This window comes from Petaurus breviceps, unplaced genomic scaffold (genome assembly GCF_028583685.1).
Source record: "Petaurus breviceps papuanus isolate PSGF00001 unplaced genomic scaffold, PetGlider_PUasm1.0 90895, whole genome shotgun sequence".
Taxonomy (NCBI): Eukaryota; Metazoa; Chordata; class Mammalia; order Diprotodontia; family Petauridae; genus Petaurus; species Petaurus breviceps.
The window spans coordinates 28,920,503-28,942,318 of record NW_027187372.1 but is presented as its reverse complement, the minus strand read 5'-3'; the positions used below and the strand labels follow the sequence as shown (position 1 = coordinate 28,942,318).

At 44.0% G+C, this 21,816-nt stretch overlaps 1 protein-coding gene and 1 non-coding gene across 3 annotated transcripts; both read left to right on the top strand.

Annotated features, from left to right (window-relative positions):
• Nucleotides 1-1,085: 1,085 nt before the first annotated feature.
• On the top strand, nt 1,086-17,017 carry FMOD (fibromodulin). Of its 2 annotated transcripts, none has more exons than XM_069074614.1 (3): nt 1,086-1,562; nt 5,864-6,850; nt 14,555-17,017. In XM_069074614.1, the coding sequence occupies exons 2-3, from the start codon at nt 5,878-5,880 to the stop codon at nt 14,704-14,706; spliced, it is 1,125 nt and encodes a 374-aa protein (XP_068930715.1). In that variant the 5' UTR covers nt 1,086-1,562; nt 5,864-5,877; the 3' UTR covers nt 14,707-17,017. The 2 variants fall into 2 exon arrangements, with proteins under 2 accessions (XP_068930715.1, XP_068930716.1); XM_069074615.1 differs by lacking the exon at nt 1,086-1,562 and adding an exon at nt 1,652-1,837.
• On the top strand, nt 13,569-13,675 carry LOC138151273 (U6 spliceosomal RNA). Its single transcript, XR_011165789.1, has one exon. It is a non-coding gene; the product is annotated as a U6 spliceosomal RNA (small nuclear RNA).
• Nucleotides 17,018-21,816: the final 4,799 nt, after the last annotated feature.

Here is a 21,816-nt window from a genome sequence, read left to right as displayed (position 1 = left end):
ATACAGAGCAGTATGGTAGACACTAAGGGATGCACAAAGTTTAGGTAAGACATATCAATCTATGTATAAGGTTTAAGACACCAACACAGATCATCACAATATACATCACAATATCATTTGTAAAGTTAAATAGAAAGATATATTACAGCCACATGTGAACCTTGAACGAGGAGATCATTACCAGTTAGGGGAAATAGCTAGTGTTTGAGCTGAATTTTAAAGGATGGATAGGAATTTGACAGGTGCAGAGGAGAAGGTAAGTTTATTCAAGGTATTAAAAATAATAAAAGCAAAAACATGGAAGAAAGTGCAATAAATGAGAGGGTCATTAGATCATTACTCAATTGTCCTTACATGGCATTTTTCTCTTCAGGGCACCTTCATATTTAGCCCCTCATTTCAGCCACTTTCTAACTATAAAAGTTAAGAAGGCATTATTCTTTCCTTATTATGGAACAGAAGTCCATGCAGTGCCCTATAGTAGGGGGTCACAAAACCTAGGTTCCATTCTTTCTGCCAAAACTTAGCTAGGTAACTTTGGGTGAATCGCCCCCCCCCCCAAGTTTTAGTTTCTTCATCTGCAAAATAGTGTTGATAATACCCTTACAAAAGGCAGTTCAAAGTAATGGAGCCAGAAAGAGCTGGGTTCAAGTCCTGACTCCTATCTGCCCCTCCCTTTAGGTCTCAGTGGCTGGGACAATCCTCTAAGACTGTAAGTTGTAAAAATAGTTGCTGATATGTGTTGGTAGAGGCAATTTCCTTACTGAGAGTTGCCAGCACCAATGAATATATAGGTTCTCACTCCCCACTTACCCCCTCCCCTGAAAAAAGAGTTACTACCTACATTCATCCCTAGAGGTTAAATGATTTGCCCAAAGTGACTGAAGTAGACCCTCCCAAATTGAGTGTCCATGCTACCTCATCAGCCCCCTTCTATGGTCACTGGTCTAATCATGACCTGCCTCTCAGTGGACCCTGAAGTCCATCCCCAAATGATCCAGGCTCTTTGTTTTACTAAAGGACTAGTGGGTGGCTGAAGGAGTTAAGGGGGCTGCTCCCAAACCCCGTCTTTTTCCCCACCCCAGCATCTGCATCTGCCCTGGTTGGGTTTAATGAGAAACCCAGACACCTCATAAGTGACTATACAAACAACTTCTGGGACAACCACTAACTCATTCAGCAGAGAGAGACCCAGGGCTGCCAATACTTTGAGGGAAGATAAGTGAATGGAAAGACCAAGGGGAAAGAGGGTGGGTTTATAGCTGCCAGTCGACAGAAAGATTTTTGCACATTTGTCTGCAAAACTCTCTCAAAGTCAAACTTTTAGCAGGTTCTTTAGGGAGTCAGGATTAGAGCTCAGCAGTCCCCAACTTCACAATATTTGATTAGGAATTTTGGGGCGGGACCCCTGGCTGGCATAAACCGGCACACACTCCAACTCTCTCTGTTTCTACACACACACACACACACACACACACTCACACTCACACTCACACGTCTGCCAATCCAGAGAAGACTAGACGGAGGAACGTGGTCGCTTTCTAAGAGAGACAGCTCTTTAGGTAAGTTTATTCATTTTGTCTCCTTTTGGTACTTTGTATCCCTGATGGGGAGAGAGGAAAAGAGGAATAGGAGAAGTATGAGTCAGAGGAGGAATCATCCCCTCTCCCAGCCCCTGACGCTGGTGACAATTCCAGGGATGCTGAAGCGAGAAAGGGGTGGGGTGGGGGTGGGGTGAGGAGAGAAGGGTGGCAGGATTTCCTCTGGTGTGTGTCTGCCTTGACTTTTCCACTTGGGGGCTCCTGCAGTTCTTACCTATGGAAAAGTGAAGAACGGGGTAAGTGCATGGGACAGTTGGCTCCTTTTACATTACTATTCCCCAGTTCTGTGAGTGCCTGCAGCTTACTCTACAGGGGGTCAGGCACCCAAAGGAAATTCTGTGTGCTAAGATACAGGTGTGGGCTGAAGACAGACTTAGGAGGAATGTGGGTGAGGGGTCCTGATGCTATTAGTTATGAATTTATTTATTCCTCCAGATGTGGAGATGTTAATTCCTCAGTGATGGACAGATGAGAAAGAGAGCAAGAAAGGAGATAAAGAAAGGCACAAAAATAGACAGAAAAAGAGAGAAATAGAAACAAAAAGAAAAGAAAGCAGAGGTGGAGGGATCGTAAGAGAGAAAGGAGAAAGAGAGGAAAAGTATTTTCCATGGAAGGGAAAGGCAGCACATCCAAGAGTGATGCCCTCCCCTCCCCCCAAATTCCAGTTGTAAGCAGGTTCCCCTTACAAATCTTCAACTTCGGGGGGATAATCCCTTTGTTATTGAGCATACATTCCAGGTCTAAGTCTTAAATAGGAAAAGATTGCCTCTGAAAAGTAGGGATGGACTGAGGTTCCTGAGAGCTGTCCAGGAGAAAAGTAAGGTCTCCAGCCCCAGAAAAATTGCTTCTTGAAAAAGGACAAATTCTTACCAAAGTGCCTAGTTTAGAAGAAGTGGGAACGGAGACAAAGCTTCTCTATGCCAATCTGTCCCCCAAATCCCCTCCCCCCCAAAGCAGCCACCTTGATCCAGCAGAAGCAAAGAGGTTATGCATGGAAAAATATGTGGTTGGCAGTGGGCAGCTCCATCCATCTTCACTTGTGCCTGGAGCCAAGGGCCAGCCAACATGCCCAAGCAGTGGGGCAGCTGAGTCTGCTCCTAGGGAACACTAAGAGTTCTTTGTCTAAAGCCTGAGCCTGCCTGAGTACAGGCCAGGGATCTTGTTCCCCCAGCAACCCCAGGGGTTGTTGGGACTCAATGACCCTTACTAAGGAGGCTACTAGGAACAGAATTTTGAGACCTCCCTCAATTTCCTCCTATATATATAGTCGGAGGATCTTAAATATATATATGGAGAGAGACACACACAGAGAGAGAGAGAGAGAGAGAGAGAGAGAGAGAGAGAGAGAGAGAGAGAGAGAGAGAGAGAGAAGCTTAGGGAGAGGTCATGTCCAGGAAGGTACCCCCCCTTCCAAACCCAAAGCCTCACAAAATTTGGGGTCCTTCTATATCTTCAGCAGATGTAACCAAGTGCTTTCCTCAGTTTTCTTTTCTAAGAGACTAGTATGATACAGTGAGAAAGGTGTTGAGTTTATAGTCAGGGTACCTGGATTCAAATCCTACTTCTGTCACTTAGCACTCCTGTGACTTTGGGCAAATTAATTCCTATCTCTGGGCCTCAGTTTCCTCATCTGTAAAATGAAGGGATACAATGACTCTGTGGTCCTTTCCAGTTATGATCCTTTAACACTGTTGTCTTTCTCCTGGTCAGAGTGTCAGTCCAATGGTAATGAAGAGAACTGTTGTAATGAGAGTGCCCTGAGGCCTCAATCTCTATTCTGAGAGGCCTTCCAGTCTTACAGGGAGCACATAGGGCTGGGGTATGTATGAAGGTTGAGGATTCATTTCTAGGGATTTGATTCTCCCCCTCTGGAAAGTACCCTCCACCCACAATTGTGAGGCAGGGACCTGGCTGGAATAAATGAGATCATGGTTTAACTCTACTTTGCATGCCTCCCCTGGATGCCCATCTTCCTCGCCTACAGGCCTTCCTAAAAGGTGACATGCCTTCTCTCCCCACCAAGCTCTCCTAATTCAATATTCTTGTCCAATCACTGCGGTTAGCGTGGTGGCAATGGGCCGTGTGGCGCCATGGGTGATCTAGGCATGGGGCCTAGCAGCTTAGGTGCCAACATTCGGTGCCCTCTGGAGAGAAATGACATTCCTAGATCATCTCTGCCAGACAGGTAGCTTGGCAAGAAATGGGTGGATTGGAAAAGAGGTGATGTCAGAAGGCTGGCAGGCTGTAACTACCTGGAAGAGCCTGGGAATAGTTGGAGGATCTTAAATTTAGAGCTGGAAGAGATAATCCAGGACAACCCATTCATTTACAGATGAGGAAAAAGAGGCCCAGAGAGGCGAAGTAGCTGGTTTGAGGTCATACAAGTAGTAAATGAGCCAGGATTTGAACCCAGGCCCTCTGAAACCAAACCCAAATCACTGGTTACCATTTACAATGAGATGATGCTTGAAGCCAATTCCCTTCACACTTTTCTCCATCCTCTGTCCCTTTTCTTTGGGTCCTGATGGCCCTAAGGCCATGTCACTGGGGGGGGGGGGAATGCCAACACATTACTAGACACATAGAGGACAAGGACTACATTCAGTTCATACTCTATGACCTCATCATGTGCACCAGAAAGCCAAGCACCAAACCTTACAGCCAGAGTCCTAAGCTCGAAACCATTCTCTTGGTTCCCTATTGGTCCTTCCCTCTGTCACCCCACAAGCTGCTAATCAAAGGAATTTTCTCAGCAGCAGCACCTTGTAGACTGTTGGAAAACCTAGGGAGGGAAATCAGGAAAGGAATCTCATTCCACAGCTTGAGGTGGTTTGGGTTTAAGAAACCCCCAACCTGCTATGTGTACCTAGACTTTGCCCTGGAGATCCAGATTACTCCCCATAGGAGGGAGGCACTCCATGCCCCTTCAGACATTTCAAATCACTCCAAGGTATACTTAGGCATCTAGACAAACCCCAGAAGGCTTTGAAGCCTCAGACAGGGCCTCATCCGGAAATATGTCATTGTCTTAGGACTACATTGGGGGCTAGCTCAGCTCTGGAGTACTCATGCCTGACCCAACATAATTTGCAGGGTCCTAAAGGCTCCAAAGGTTCCCCAGACTTCAGGGTCCAATTTCAAGGTGACTCTCAACCTGGAAGAATCATACTCTGTGGCCATCAGGAGAAGAACCTGGTCTCCTAACTCACCCTCTAAGGTGGTCAACACTCTGCCTACCCTTTGGGGCCCTCAGTGCAGAAGCCTGTGTGGAGTTACTGGGACCAAAGCCAGATAAAAACAGGATGTGTAGGGGCCATAGAACTCCTTATTCTTACAGAGGAGGAAGTCAAGGCTTGGGGAGGACCAATGGTTTGTCTGATATCCAGAGCAGCAAGATCCTGGTAGAATCAAACCCCAGCTCCTGCCCTCTGAGAGTTTTCAATCTGACAGAACATTTGGTCTGTTCTAGTAACTTCCCTCAAGGAATCTGGCTCCCTCCTCATCTCCATCTCCTGCCTTCTCTGGCTTCCTTTTAAGTCCCAACTAAAATCCCATCTTCTACAGGAAAGCTTTCCCAACCTCTCTTAATCCTAATTCCTTCCCTCTCTTAATTATTTCCTATTTTTCCTATAATAACTTGTTTTTACATATTTGTTTGCTCATTGTCTTCCCCCTTAAACTATGAGCTCTTTGAGGACAGTGACTTTCTTTTGCCTCTTTTTGTATCTTCATCCCTTATCACAGTATCTGACACATAGTAGGTACTTAATGAATGTTTATTGACTGACTGACTGACTTTTAGTCTGACGGAGGAGACCTGGTCTCTACCCTTGAGGAACCTCAGTCTTAGAAAGAGAGAATAGTCCCTGACTGCAATATGCATCTACTCTGATGAAGACAGATAGACGGACAGACAGACAGAAGCTACCCCTACCTGGCTACAGATGTTAGAACTTTGATCAAGCATGGTTCCAGAGGACCAATAATAAAGTATGCCACCAGCTTCCTGACAGAGAGCTAATAGACAAACATGCAGAAGGAGACACATATCTTTGGACATGGCCAATATGGAAGTTTACTTTGCTTGACTATCATATTTGTTACAAGGGTTTTGTTTATCTTCCCCCACCTCCCTGTGGGTGGAGGGGAGGAGGAGGAAGTGGGGAGGGAAAGGAAACGAGAGCTTGTTAATCGAAAAATAAAAGACACTATAGCAAATAATATCGACATACCTGCTCACTCTGTCCTCTCTCCTCTGACAGGTACCAGAGACAAAATGCAGTGGGTATCCCTACTGCTTCTGGCTGGGCTTTGCTCCATCTCCTGGGCCCAGTATGAAGATGACACTCATTGGTGGTTCCACTATCTCCGAAGCCAGCAGTCGACATATTATGATCCCTACGACCCTTATGAGCCTTACGAGCCCTATCCTTATGGAGTGGAAGAAGGTCCTGCCTATGCCTATGGCAGCCAGCCTCCCCCGGATCCCCGTGATTGCCCCCAAGAATGTGACTGTCCTCCCACCTTCCCCACTGCTATGTATTGTGACAACAGAAACCTCAAGTACCTGCCTTTTGTCCCTTCTCGAATGAAGTATGTCTATTTCCAGAACAACCAGATTTCAGCCATTCAGGAAGCTGTCTTTGACAATGCCACTGGACTACTCTGGATCGCTCTCCATGGCAACCAGATCACCAGTGATAAAGTGGGGAGAAAGGTCTTCTCCAAGCTGAAGCACCTAGAGAGGCTGTACTTGGACCACAACAACCTGACCCGGATGCCTGGCCCCCTGCCCAGATCCCTGAGAGAGCTCCATCTGGACCACAACCAAATCTCCCGAGTTCCCAACAATGCTCTGGAGGGGTTGGAGAACCTGACAGCCCTGTACCTCCAGCACAATGAGATCCAAGAAGTGGGGACTGCAATGAGGGGCCTCCGATCTCTGATCATGCTGGACCTGAGCTATAACCACCTCCGGAGGCTGCCAGACGGCCTGCCTGCAGCTCTGGAACAGCTGTACCTCGAGCACAACAATGTCTACACAGTTCCAGACAGTTATTTCCGGGGGTCACCTAAGTTGCTCTACGTGCGACTGTCTCACAACAGTCTTACCAACAATGGGCTGTCCACCAATACCTTCAATGCCAGCAGCCTCCTTGAGCTTGACCTCTCCTACAACCAACTGCAGAAGATACCTCCAGTCAATACCAACCTAGAGAATCTCTATCTTCAAGGCAATCGGATCAATGGTGAGACCTTGGGGATGAGAAGCAGGGATGACTGGCATTTTTTGTTTGTTTTGAGATTGAGTTTCCCTTTCTTGCACAAGCTGAAAACTTAGTGGCCTCTTATGGGACGAGTCCTAGTACCCATTGGGCATGGGAGTTTCCACATGCTCTGTTTTCTGTCTGTGCTGGTTTGCCCCTCCTTAGAACAGACTGGAAATCCCCCACCACCAAAACCACCACCAAGGGCTCACCATATTGGTGCTAGATTTAGTGTAGGCATCTGATTGGTTTAACTCACTATTGCTCTGAACTCTTGCTCAAGGGTTCCTCTGGCCTCAGTCACCCTGGTAGCAGGGATTACAGACATGTGCCCACACATTGGGTGGATGATTGACCCTTTAAAGAGCTAGGAAGCACTTGCCTGGTTGGCAGCACTAGGTGGGGAGGAGGAAATTCATTCGAGGAGGAAGAGGCAGCACAAGTGGTATGCTCTACTAGAAAGAATACTGGATTTAGAGCGAAGAAATGGAATGCCACTTGCCAAACTTAAGAGTATACAGAGAATTTAAAAGGCCTTAAGGTCATATGTAGCCAAATTCCCCAGACCACTAGTTGTGGGCCAAGATGAATTGTCTGCAGGTCAATGTTGCAAAATACTAGAAGGTACCAAGAGACGTTAGTGGTCCTTGGACCAGAGCAAAATACAATAACTGTTGGGTCTAATAATTTGTGCTTGTTTGGTTCTCTGTGTGCTGTAACACCCTTATCTCATCCTGGAGTCCTGGTGGCTATAAATCCCAGATCTGTCACCATTTAATACTACAAATGGGTCTTTTGACTTGATAAACCCCCATTCTTCCCTTGTCACTTTAAGCAGGGTACTCTAATTATAGATAACTGTTTATAATTCTCTAGAAACCCCTTGATAATTTCAAAAACCCTCAGACAGCCCTTGGTTGACTTAGAGAGTATATCCTCATAGGGCAAATCCAGTATGGATCCCTCCTAGCAACTGCTTTAAAAATTAATAAATATGTCTTTCTAATAGGTCAGACCCATAAAACACAAGGTGGAATGACTTGTTTTTTATTGGTTACAACAGGAATCAGGGGCTCTGGATTCAAATCCTGACCTCAGCTCTTACGTTGTAGCCATAAATAAAATTAAATCACCTCTCAGAGCCTGCTTCCCCATCTATAAAACAGGGGATGATAATATATGTACCACTACTTCACAAGCTGTTATAAGGAAAAGAACAACACAAATAAATAAAATACAAACAATAAAACAAATACACACTTGTATAGGACTTTAAGATTTGCAAAGCATTTTACATGTTTTCTCTTTTGATATAGCACCCACCTCATACAACATACTGTGAGATAGGTGCTATCAATTATATTATGATGACTTGTCCAGGTTTACACAGTAATTGTCTGAAGGAAAATTTTCCTTTAAGTCTTCCTGACTCCATGTCCAGAATTCTAACCACTACATCTAGTACACTTTGTAAAACTTAAAGATTGAAGTAAAAGTGAATTATTATTATAATTATCATGGTCAAAGGCACAGACACTAGGCCCCCTGCTCAAAGGGCAGAAGACAAGTAAATCAACAAGCTTCCTCTTTCATATGTCCATGCCTAACTAAAATAAAAAGACCCAGCATCCAGCCCTCCTAGAACTTTCATTCTCAGACAGCAGCTGGTATAGACAAAGAATGAAGGCATTTATTTTATATTGAGGTTACTCAGGTGCACTTCAAATCCTTTTCCTAAAGAGGCCTCACATTTAGCATAAACCAATCCCAACCAAAAGCTTTTGAGATCTTAATCCCAGCTGGAAGGGACTGGGGCAATACTTAACCTCCTTCTAACAGCAAAATCCTCTTCTCCCCGGGGAAAGCAAAGCTCATTAATGGCCCCAGGCAAAGGACTTTGAAGACCTTCACAGCTGGGAGAGAATTGCACAATCAATGCTCAGAGAGAAAGTGACTGTTCAGCCTTTTTCTCTTAGTCTTTTTGTGTGTTCTTAAACAGACTGGAGAAGTCAGGAAACCCAAAGGGAGGGGAGCTCCAGTCCCAAAGACATATAAGGGAGGCTGCTGGTGGGGCCGGCAGAAGATAATGAGCTTTGGGGAAAGCTTAAAGTTTCACCACTGGCTTCTAGTCCTGGCTGGTTTTCTGGAAAGTCTTCTCACTTTTCCTGGGTCCTTCTTGTCCCGAGGGAGTTTTCTTCTAAGATGCTGTATTCTGCAAAAGGCAGGGCATTCATGCATTCAGCTATACTGGGTCACCTTACAGTTAGCAGAGATTAATTTTCAAGAGGAATTCTCACTCCTCAACTAGAGCCCTGTTCTGTGTTTTCTGCATGACCTCAAGAGTTCACCTTGAAAATATGAGCGGAAGGAGCCCTCGTCCTATCCTTGGGCTTGAAGGGATAATTTTTGTTCCTTCTACCTCCAGGTAGGACCAGGCTATCCTAAGTACCCAGAGGTCCCTTAAAGCTCTCCAGAGAAGGAAATCACCCTCTTGGTGCTCTGGAGACTCACAAAGAAATTCTCCTTTCTGTCTATGTTAAGTTTTTCTGCTTCCCCAAGTCCCTCCAACAGTATAAACCCAAGTACCATATGTCTTATCATCAATGGAAACCACCATTCATACAAAGACAGTGGGAGTAATGAGAAAACAGGGCACCGAACTTGAAGTCAAGAAGACCTGGGGCCCAATCCTGCCTCAGATACTTCCTCTGGGATCCTCTTTCAACATCGAACACTTCTTTTGTAAAAGGAAGGAGTTGGATTCTAAATGCCCCTCTGGCTCTGACTAATTCTAAGTCTCTACCCCTAGCCTTCTCTTCTCCAGACCAAATAACCCTAATTCCTTATTCTTTTCAGTCCCACTTATGGTTCAGAAGTATCATTCTTCTGCTGCCAAGATGCGAAAAACAAGGCCTAGAAAAGGGACAGGGTTTACCCCAGCTCACACAGACTGGAAGACTAGAATTTATAAATCTTGTCTTCATTCTGTGGGCTCCCACAGCGAGTTGTTGGCTACTCTTTGGCCCTGCTCTGACTCAGAATAATAGCGGGAGACAATTTCTCCTGGTTCATCTATCCTCTCTAGAGATCAGAAGAATATGGATGAGAGCTATAAGGGAGCTTAAAGCTTACCTAGTTCAATACCCTCATTTTGAAGGTGGGGAAACTGAGGCACAGGGACAAGAAGTGCCTTGTTCAAGTTAGTAGGCAGGGTTAGGATCTGAACTCAGGTCCTCTGACTCTGGATACAGTGTCCTCCTTATGATATGACTTTGCCTCCTAGCCAGGGAGCCTGGTTTTCAACACAGCAGTCTGGGGAATGAGGATGATCAAAGTTCTCGAAGCTAGTGGGCACAAGGTCGAATGACGGATGAGCTGCTCCCTCCCTGCCCCCTGCTTCCATCAGCTTATCCTTCAGCTTTTCCAGCTTGGCAGCAGCAGAGGAGCACAGCTCAGAATGTTATTCCAAAGCCCTGGGATCCACTGGAGCGGGGCGGGTGCACTAGGAGGAATTTGGAAAGACTTAGGTCAGTGTTTAATGTGGGCTGAGAAAAGTCTTCCCACTGTCTCTGAGCAGAAGCCCTGTCCTATTCATCATCATTCCTTAGAGCTAAATAGAGGGGCTCGGCATGTCCAGTGTGTGGAAAGGAATCTGCAGGCGCCATGCACATAAATATGGGCCGATCTACGTGTGCGCACGTATGTATATAAACATCTGCAGCCCAGGTGGTTAGCACAGTCTGGGCATCTTGACAAAGCATTCCTACCTGAGGCCCCCCAGGTCTGGGACAGAGAATCTATTACTAAGCCTCAAGCCCAGTTCCAGACTGGACTGGGAGTAGAGGTTGGTTTGAGCCACCCTCCCCTAGCTCCTCCTACTCCCAGTGAAGGCCTTTAGCCAAGATGAAGACAGCTCCTCTCCTGTACTATCTTCTCTGTTCTGTGAGCACAGGAGCTCTCCAAAGGTCATACCAATCATCCTCCTGTCCCCAGAGGGGAGTCCACAAAAATAATTTCAGATTATGCCACTACTTTCTGGAAGATCTCTGGGAAAGGATATTTTCCAGCCTCCCCAGTAACTCTTTCCAGGGTCTGGAACAACTTCAGTAGTCTGGAAATTCTTATTTATGTCTCAGTACATGTTCAGAAGCCACGTATTATAGTTTCTAAAGTGAGGAAAACCCGGGTTCAAATCCCACTTCAAACATTTACTATCTATATTTATCCCCAGGCCAGTCAACCTCTCTGTGCCTCAGTTTCCTTATCTGTAAAATGGGGATAAGGGATGGACTTCCATTCTAAATCCAGGATCCCATGCTCTTGGGCTGCAGCTTCAGCTCTTCTTCTCCTGGCCTATTCATGGGGATCAAAAATAACCCTTTATGGATATTAAGCCTATTAATTCTCCTCTCCCAACTATTTTCACTTTTGCTCTCCAATGGTTTCTTTCAAGGTCACCAATCTTCATTTTCCTTCTCCCAAATTCACAGAATGTTAAAACTGAAAGGGCCTTAGATTTTACAGTTCAACCTCTTGATTTTGACAGATAAGGAAACTGAAGCCCAGAGAAGGGGATTGATTTTTCCAGGGTCACACAGTTGATAGCAGATTTATGGTCAGAATGCAGATCTTTTTAATCAGGAAGACTTACTTCTTCACTTGCTAGCTGTATGACCCTGGGCAAGTCACTTAACCCTGTTTGCCTCAGTTTCCTCACCTATAAAATGAGCTGGAGAAGGAAATGGCAAACCACTCCAGTGTCTCTGCCAAGAAAACCCCAAATGGGGTCACAAAAAGTCAGACACAACTGAAATTATTTAACAACAACAATGCCATTCTCCTTCTATATCACAGGGATATAATTGAATCACAAATTTAGAGCTGGAAAGGACCTATGAGTACTAATTCCGTCATTTACAGATGAAGAAATGGTCACATAAAGCTTAACTGACATACTCAAGGTCACATGGCTAATAAGTATCTGAGGTAGGATTTGAACTCAGACCTTTCTGATTCTGAGACTATGCTCCATCTACATCACCATGCTTCACTTTCCAGCACCCAAACTAAAAACTCTCCACTACCCTTAAAGACCAGGGAAGGTCCCTGCTATCTGGAGGAGGGGGGGGACAGGGGATAAACCTGAAAAAGCAGTTGTGGGATGACCCAAAGATCAGGTTCCCATCAGGGATGCAGGCACTGCTTACACAAAGACCAGCCCACATTTGACAGGTAACATCTTGAAGATCAACTAAAGGGAAGGTCCACAGTCATTTTCCCCCATACCTACATACTCCATTCCACTTAAGGGGCTATGAAGGCAGCTTTTCAAGGTCATTAGAACACTAGCCAGCAATGGAACCTAGGCTTGGCTCTTCCCCATAGGACCACTAACACAGAGGGCCGACAGATTTATTCAAAACAGAAAGTGTGCTAGGAGGGCAAGATCATTTGGTCCAACTGAGGCCAGCCAGAGAGAATGGGATCAAACTATATAGAAAATGACTAAAGTGAAACCTTCAGAGTTGATTTGTTATTGGGGTTGATTAGATTTTGAACTAGGGGAGACCATCTGGTATAATAGAAAATACACTGCACTCAAAAGCAGACCTTGATTCTAGTCCTTGCCCTGTCACTGTCTATGGGACTCTGGGCAAGTTTCTTGACTTGCTGGGGTTCTGTAAAATTAGAGACTAGAATAATCTCTAAGGAATCTTCTACACTATCCCATCTTTCTCCATTAGATTGTAAGCTCCTTGAGGATAGGGACTGTCTCTTTTTCTTATTTGTATTCCCAGCACTTAGCACGGTGCCTGGCAAGTCACAAGTTCTTAATAAATGTTTATTGAATTGAAATCCTGGAATCTTTAGTTCCTAAGGGAACTTTAAGACCCTTCTTCACTCAATCAATCAATAAGCATTTATTAAGCACCTACTGTATGCCAGACACTGTCCTAAGCACTAAGGATACAAATACAAATCATTAGAAATTGGAAAGAAAATGGAAAGGGGTAAAGAGCTTTTAAATCTAAGAGAGGCAAAGGAATTATTTCTTTGACCTTTTGAGTCCTTCACACCCTGAGTGGTCTATGATTTTCAAGCTTTTTCGAGTCTCACTCTTTCACATGAAAGACTCTCTTCTCTCCTTTGGCAGAGCACAGAGTGGGAAAAATAGTGCATACTTTATATATCCCCCAAGCTCTGATGATTAGAGGTACTTGTCTCTAGGCTCAATCTCCTTCCCTCCCTCTAATTTCCTGCTACTTTCTATATCTGCAAAATGACAAGAGTGATTTGAGATCTGAATCCCTCCAATTCCCCCTCTTGCTTATTAAAGTTCCCCTAGGGATTCCCTCCCTATGCAGAAGCTAAAAACCAATGTTTCCCATACACAAGCTTTTCCTCTAAGCTGCTGTTTGCTGCCCTCTCTGTTCCATGCTGATGACAGATGAGCAAAGATGCTATCCCTGGCTTGCCAGAATCTCTAAGATTGTGAAGTGTGTATGTACTTCACTTGTGGCCTGCAGACTTTGGAGCTCAGGTCTGCACCATCAGAGGGTGTGCTCACTCCTTTCTCCATTTTTCAGAAGTTGAAAGAGTATACTGAGCTAACAAGCCTCAGAGTTCTTGCACCTAACTTTACACCGTACGGATATCAGTCAGTGCACATTAATCCCCCAGACTAAAAGTAATGGTCATAGTGAGAACTTTGACAGCACATACACTAAAATTGGAACAACACAGAAAAGATTAGCACGGCCCTTGCATAAGGATAACACACAAATTCTTGAAGCATTCCACATTAAAAAAATAAAAATAAAAACAAGTTATAGTTATGGTGAATAGAGCTTTAACCTATAGTCTACAAGTGACCCCCGGCTCTAGCCTTGGTTCATTCATTCAATAAGCATTTTAGTAAGCACTTACTCCATGTAGGCACTAAAAAGACAATAGCTTTTACCCTCAAGGAACTTGCATTCAGTTTGGAGAAGCAATTCTAACATATGGAAGATACAAAATATACACGAAGTAAATAACCGAGGAATTGGGAGGGAGGGCACTAGCAGGAATCAGGAAGGCCTCAGTAAGAAGTGGGACAAGCTGAGACTGTAAGGAAGCTAGGCATTCTATGACAAGCCTGGACATTCTATGACAGGGCAGCCTGTGCAAAGACACAGGGATGGGACACGGGATACGAGGAATTTGGAATGTTTCGCAAGAACATAGAGTGTATAAAGGGAAATAATTTGTAATAAGCTGAAAGAGTAGAATAGAGTCAGATTGTATAGTATTTTCAATGCCACAGGGAGGAGTATTTTATCCTAGAGGTAAGAGGGAGCCAGTAGACCTTCTTGAGCAGGGGAGTGACGAGATCAAACCTGTGCTTTGAGAATATAAATTTGGTTCTGATCCTTAATAACTATGGGACATTGGTCAACTCACCTCACCTTTGTGAGTCTCAGTCTCTTTCTTTGTAAAACAAAGGAGGTGGATGATTTCTGAGGGCCCTTCAACATTAACCATGTCCTGTGCCCATCCCTGGATGTTCTGCCCAAAGGCATGTCCCAACCAGTCTCAGAGAGGCTCCTAGATACTCTTTGACTTGCTGGGGCCAGGGGGAGAGGCATCCAAAATATTCAGAACCTGTCCTGCTCTCTAACTGGGGCTCTTTTCTTCTCCCCACAGAGTTTTCCATCAGTAGCTTCTGCACTGTGGTTGATGTCGTGAACTTCTCCAAGCTCCAGGTGCTGAGACTGGATGGGAATGAGATCAAGCGCAGTGCCGTCCCTGTTGATGCTCCCCTCTGCCTTCGCCTGGCCAGCCTCATTGAGATCTGATCCAGCTCCTTCACTGGGCCCCAAGGGGAGGGAGAAGTGGCCCAGCCGAGGGCGCGTTGATCAGAGATGACAGCAGTTGCTCACTGTCCCATTTTGTCTGGCTTGATGGTTTGGTTTGGCTTTTGCTGGAAGATTCGGGACTGCCCCATTTGAGTGTGAGGGCCATACCTATGGTTACCAACACCATAACAAACAAACAAAAGTAGCCATAATCAGAGGCATCAATGACCAGCAATCAGCCTCTGTGATTTAATAGCAGTCACGCTTGTCAAATGCTGGCTGGATGACCAGCCTAGTCACACCCCCATTATGTGTATCCCATGGATCACTAATTCATTTTGTCTCCTTTTAAACAAAATTAGATTACTGGGGGTGGGGGACAGGAAGGGGACACTGGATTTAGGCACATACCTGGTGATCTCATGAGGAAGTCATCCCTTTGAAAGGGCCAGAAATTGGTGGGAGAGCTGAATGATGTCATCATCACTAATTCCCCCAAATTTGTACCCTTTCAAAGCTAAACTCAGGGGTCCAGGATCATGAAAACAAATCTCTTATATTGGGTAGATGTTGGTTAATCCTTCCTGTTGAATACACACTACCCCAGCCAATCAGTTGGTACTCTAGGCCTTCTCAGGAAGTAGAAAACAATCATTCCAAAGCTTTTTCAAGGAAAAACTTGAGATAACTAGCATTCCCTACCTGGTTCCATTCTGATCCTCTTTCCATGAACAACCTTTGACATTGCCTCTGCTCATAGACAGAACTTCCTTTGCAATAACTCTGGGGCCCCACTAGAAGATGTAGTTCAGAATATACCTTCTGCCTACTTCCCTTCTCTGAGTTTCCCCACAATCCCCAAAACCTTTTCTCTATAGAAGCCTCTTCCATATTTCAGACTCTCTGCTGCAATGCAGACAACCCAAGGGTGCATGAACATTTGCTCTGTGGACTATAGGGAAATCTACACTGCTTCAGAAGTGGGAAGAAAGAATCATACTCCTTTCCAACTCTACCCCTTGGAAAACATCATACTGGGTGTCATTAATATCCAGAAGTCCCATCTCCCAAATGGCCTGGGTTTCTAGCAATTTACCTGGTCTGCTGAAAGGCATTTATTTACCTTAGCTTTACATTCAGCTTTTCATAATTGGACAGAGGTTATCTGACTCAGAGAAGACCAGTTTCCACTCATGATCAGGGTTCATGAGACCCACAGGTTTTGTCCAGCCCCTCAGGTAAACTGAGAAATCAGCTAATAAATCCCCTGACTTCACAGACTTCAGCAGTTACATCCCTTTCTCTGCTTTCAATGTCCTTCTCTGCCATTAGACCAGTAGTAGGAAAAAGATAATCTACAGGAAGGACCGTGGAAGGGGTTTTAAAGAATTGGTTCCTGAAGGAATGAAGCATAAAAATGATTTGTCTCTTTCTTTGAATATTTTAAGACCTGACGGGGAACAGAAAACTCAGCAGACCACATTGGCTGTGTTCTCAGGTCAGAGGTCAGGGGATTTGGGTTAGATTGAACCCTACTTCTCAGATTCCTTCTAGAGATCCGAAAAAAAGACTAAACCATCTTCTCCTCTTTGCTGCCCATCTGCAGGGCTTCCTGAGAAGAGAAGGGGAATTCATGTTAGTTGGTTCATCCTAGGGCTTGGGAGAAATGTGCTAGATCTGGAAGTGCTCATCAGGGCTCATTGTGCCCAAGCCAGCCTGCCAAATCTTGACCAGGCTTGGCATCTCTGGGCTGCCCTCATTACTGAAGATGTCTGGTTTGGGGTGGAGAATACAGTTAGCAATTTCTTTCCATTCCAGCATGGATATACTTGTCCAGCTCTTCATCACCCCCTTTCTCCTGCTTCCTCTCTTTTATGATGTTTCTTTCTCTCCTGTGAGGCTTAGATAATGGGACAATATTTGGAGTGAAGATTCCCTAAGCTGCCTATTACCAGGGTACAGCCAATGAAACCTAGTCTGATGTTAGTTTCCTACATAGTCCCCTTCAATATCTCCCCATGACCACCACTACCACCATACATGGTGTCTGTTTTCAAATTTCACTTATAAAATAAGAGGGATTTCCAGATTATATTCTTGGCCCCAGGCCCTGAATCCTGCAAAAGCCAAACAACCTGCTCATTTTGGTCAGGGAGCTTCTGAGTGAGGGGGCAAGTACTGTCCCCCACCCCAGTGCTCCCCAGAAACCATCTGCATGTAAATTCCATGGCATCCATATAAAGGACATTGTACTATTGGCAAAGCATGATTGGTAGCTATCCTGACCAATAAAGCCCTTTTATGATTGCAATTGGAGGACTGGAGAACTCTCAAAAAAGAGATCATTCAGAACATCTAGGAAACATCTAGAAGTACCAAATGCCATACATGTATTTGGGGAGGATCACCTTCAGAAGGGCTAGGAGTTATGGGAATCACTGGGTTCTCAGACAATAGGGGAGCCTCCATCTCCTTCATTCTCCTGCCAGGTCAGGTGAAGGGAAGGAAGGTGATTCTTCAACCTCCCTTGATTACATATACTAGAGCTGTCCAACCTTGACAATTAATCAGATCTTCTTTATGTTCAACCTTACTCTCTGGCTTTATATTCCATCACATTTGGATCTCAGGGAGATGAAAAGAATTCCTGCTCAGATATTTATGAATTAGACTAAATCATTTCTGAAGTTCTTTCCTATTCCGAGATTTTATGACTCTATGAGGTCAACTAGTTAGTTACCTTTGGTTATTCTGAAGAATTCAGGAATCCTGGATTCTAGTCTTTAATGCTGCCACAGACTCCTTGTAGGAAGTCATTCAGCATTAATGGGCTTCGATTTCTATATCTCTATAAATGAAAGTAGATAATGTCTAGTTTTTGTGATTCCATTTTGATAACTCTAATTCTTTTCTCCCCATCATTTTCTACCATCAACTTTTAAATTCAAGGCTTGAGAAGGCAGTATGATGATGGGTTAGAGAGAGACCTGACCTCAGAGTCAGAAAGACCTGGCCCACCTCTCACACATGCTGTGAAGGTGGACCGTTGACTTAAACTTTATGTCCCCAGGCAATTCTTCTAGGGCATAAATTGCAGAATTGGTTTTGATCCTCTTTGGTAGAAGGAATTTCTTTATTGGAAGTTCTCTAAACCAGTGCAATACAAGATCTGGGAGAGAGAGAGAGAGACGGGGGAGAGGGAGGGAGGGAGAGAGAGGAAGATAGAGAGAGAGAAAGAAAGAAAGATGGAAAGAGAAAGAGAGAAAGAGGGAGAAAGAGAGAAAGAGGGAAGGAAAGAAAGAGGAGGAAAAAAGGAAGGAAGGAAGATAAAGAGAGAGAAAGGAAGAAAGAAAGAAAGAAAGAAAGAAAGAAAGAAAGAAAGAAAGAAAGAAAGAAAGAAAGAAAGAAGGAAGGAAGGAAGGAAGGAAGGAAGGAAGGAAGGAAGGAAGGAAGGAAGGAAGGAAAGGAAGGAAGGGGGAGGGAGGGAGAGAGAGGAAGATAGAGAGAAAGAAAGATAGAAAGAGAAAGAAAGAGAGAAAGAGGGAGAAAGAGAGAAAGAGGGAAGGAAAGAAAGAGGAGGGAAAAAGGAAGGAAGGAAGATAAAGAGAGAGAAAGAAAGAAAGAAAGAAAGAAAGAAAGAAAGAAAGAAAGAAAGAAAGAAAGAAAGAAAGAAAGAAAGAAAGAAAGGAAGGAAGGAAGGAAGGAAGGAAGGAAGGAAGGAAGGAAGGAAAGGAAGGAAGAAGAGAAGAGAAGAGAAGAGAAGAGAAGAGAAGAGAAGAGAAGAGAAGAGAAGAGAAGAGAAGAGAAGAGAAGAGAAGAGAAGAGAAAAAAAAGAAACGGGAGAAAGGGAGGCAGGGAAGAGAAAAAGAAAACACAGACCTAGTCCTAGGTCTAGTAACCTGAGCTTCTCCTGCCCTCTAGTGGGAGATGCCCTGTACTCAAGGCATTTGCTGGAAGGCCAACACGCACTTTATGCATATGAATACATGCCAGGCCCTGTGCTGAGGATAAAAAGACTGGAAGTATGTCTGGCCTCATGGACTTACACTCCACTGGGATGGTAGGGGTGGGGCTTAACAGCATATATGCAGATACATACTGAACAAGGAAAATTGAAAAGGTAGAGAATGCCACCAAGTGAAAGGATCAGGTAGGCCATGAATTTAGGCAAGTACTAGAAAAATAGATGAGGTAAAGGACAGGGCAAGTTGGTGCTGTGTTTTTTAACTTGGTCCTCTCTTTGGGGGTCATTTTCTGACAGAGAAGCCTTGAAAATGTCACATCTGCATCTTAATCCAAAATAGAATCTATAGATTTGGAGCTGGGAGTTAGCTTATAGACCATCTCATCTAGTTCAATCACCCCATTTTACAGATGAAGAAAGTGAGGCCTAAAGAGGGGAAGTGATTTAAGATTTATAGCTATGTGGGTGTTCCAACAACTACAGTTTACAGATTAGAAAATTAAAGCCTAGGGAAGTTAAATAATTTATCTAAGGTCATAGAAGTAGCAAACAGCAGACCTGGATTTGAGGCCAGGTCTTTTGATTCTAGAACTAACACTCTTTCCACTATAAAATTACTCTTCCATGACAATTCCCTGGAACAAGAACAGTGTTGGACTAGATGGTATAGATTCATATTGCTTAACATCCAAGGTGATGGTATTTTTAATATGCTCCTTAAAGGAACAGAGTTCATAACTCCCAGAGACCTTGAATCACTTCTTGATTTGGCCTTGGAACCTACCAGCATCTCTTCAGCTCTACTGCTCTGACCAGGTCTAATGGCTGGAAACTCTAGAACATTTTCATCCTTACCTGTTTGCTGTCACTCAGAATGTTCTTCTCCCTTTCATGGATCTAAGCCACACTTGGGGTTAGCAAGGGATTATTTATTACACTTGAAAGAGAAAAGTTTTCAGATATACACAGAGTGCTAACCAGCCACCTGACCAGTCCAACTAACTGGTTACAAAATTCATATAAACTAATCTCAGTGTGACTCCCTTTGGGGGATGGGTTTGGGCTCCAATAAATGAGGCCAGATGTTCACCTCTTTCCTTCCTAGCTAGCCAGTCTTTCATCAGACTCCCTATTTCCTCCATGATTGCTTGGGACAGGTCCTTGACTCCATCACCAAAGGCCCATGTGGTGATCACTACATCATTAGTTACACCATTACTCCAATTCCATCACCAAGGAGAATCCTGAAAGGCAGAAAAGCAATCTAATCAAATGACTACAACATGATAAATCTCCAATTTATACAAAAGTTCAAAAAAGAAAAAAAGTTTCTATAGGCCCATAGAACATTAGAACTGGAAAAATATTTAGAAATAATATCATCCAACCCTCTCATTTTACAGATGAGGAAACTGAGACCCTGTAGTGGCAACCACAGTGGCAACCACACTGGATGGCTGTTAGCACAGGTTCTTAGATCTGCTTTACTAGGAAAGATGGCTGTTTAAGGGGTCAACAATCTCTTTAATTACATTCACTAAGTTCAGGGGAAAAGTCAGCACCCTGAACTACAGAGAAAAGACAAGCAGAGAAATAAAGACCAACAGACAGAGCTCTGATTGCCTAAAGCAACTATACACTTTACATACATCTCTGGATCAAGAGAACCTTTACGTCTGAGCAGTCAGGGAGTTCCGAATATACGGCCACTTAGAATCTTGACCAAGGAATCACAAGATCCTTCTCATAAGCAAGCCCCCAAAGCAAAATACCAACTCAGATTATAGAGATAGAGAAAGAGACAGAGACAGAGATAGATAGATATAGATAGATAGATAGATAGATAGATAGATAGATAGATAGATATCTCAACATCTTATAACTCCTTTCCAATGTGCCACATTGATGTTACTATTTCCCTGTATTTTAGAAATGTCTGAAAAATGCATTTGACCATATTATACTGGAAGTTCTTTGGGTAAAATTTATTTGAGGAAATGAATCCAAAACAAGGAGAAAAGTGACTTAGAACTACTAAGGGGGGGCCTGAAGAAGGGAAATGGTGAGGAGGAGGAGGAGATGTTCAAATACTAAGCAGAAATTGTGATTTTATTTATAGGTCTCTCTTCAAGGGGCAATGAGCTGGTCATGTAGAGTTCTAGAAGAAAGAGAGTGTCCAATTTTATCAAATACCATGGGATTTATTCCTCTTTCAGGGAAGAAAGTCCAACCAAATCTATCATGACCCATATAATCTCTAAACTTTGCATTTCAGCTTATTAGCTCCAGTGAATGTCATGGGCAAGAAACAAATGAAAACATCCATGCCTGCTTCATGCCTTTCAAAATTACAGCATATTCCTCTTTTCCAAACCAAGCACTATATAAACCCTTTGTGGATTTTGCTGCAGACTAAGGCAAAGATTCACTGAATCTCAAAGATCATCCAATTCCAACTTCAAGCATGATGCATGAATCCTTCTATTACGTCCCCAGTAAGTGGTCAGCCATTCTCTTCTTGAGCAATTTTGGTGGCAAGCATTGGACTTGAAGTCAGAGGGTCTTTGTGTCATTCAGTTGTGTCCAACTCTTCATGACCCCTTTTGGGGTTTTCTTGGCCATTTCCTTCTCCAGTGAATTAAGGCAAACAGAAGTTAAGTGACTTGCCCAGGGTCATAAAGCTAGTAATTGTCTGAGTCCACATTTGAACTCAGGTCTTCCTAACTCCAGGCCCAGAGTTCTATCCACTGAGTCATCTATTTCTAAGTCAGAGGTCGCAGGTCCAAATGTGATCTCTGCTACTTATTTCCTATGGGCAAGTTACTGAACCTCTCTTGGTCTCACCTGTAAAATGAAAGGTTGAGCTAGATGACTTCTATAGTTCCTTCAGTTCTAAACCTTTGATCACAAGGCAGCCCACTCCATTTTTGGACAACTCTAATTGTTAGGAGGGCAGCAAGGTGACACAGTGGATATATCGAGTGTTGGGCTTGGAGTCAAGAAAAATCGTCTTCCTGAGTTTAAATACAACCTCAGACATTATTAGTTGTGTGGCCCTGGGCAAGTCACTTTACCCTGTTGGCCTCAGTTTCCTCATCTGAAAAATGAGCTGGAGAAGAAAATGGCAAATACTCCAGTATCTTTGC

Coding starts and splice junctions, on each gene's coding strand:
- FMOD (XM_069074614.1), top strand. CDS start 5,878: ATGCAGTGGGTATCCCTACTGCTTCTGGCTGGGCTTTGCTCCATCTCC. Junction 6,851..14,554: donor TCAAGGCAATCGGATCAATG/GTGAGACCTTGG, acceptor TTCTCCCCACAG/AGTTTTCCATCAGTAGCTTC.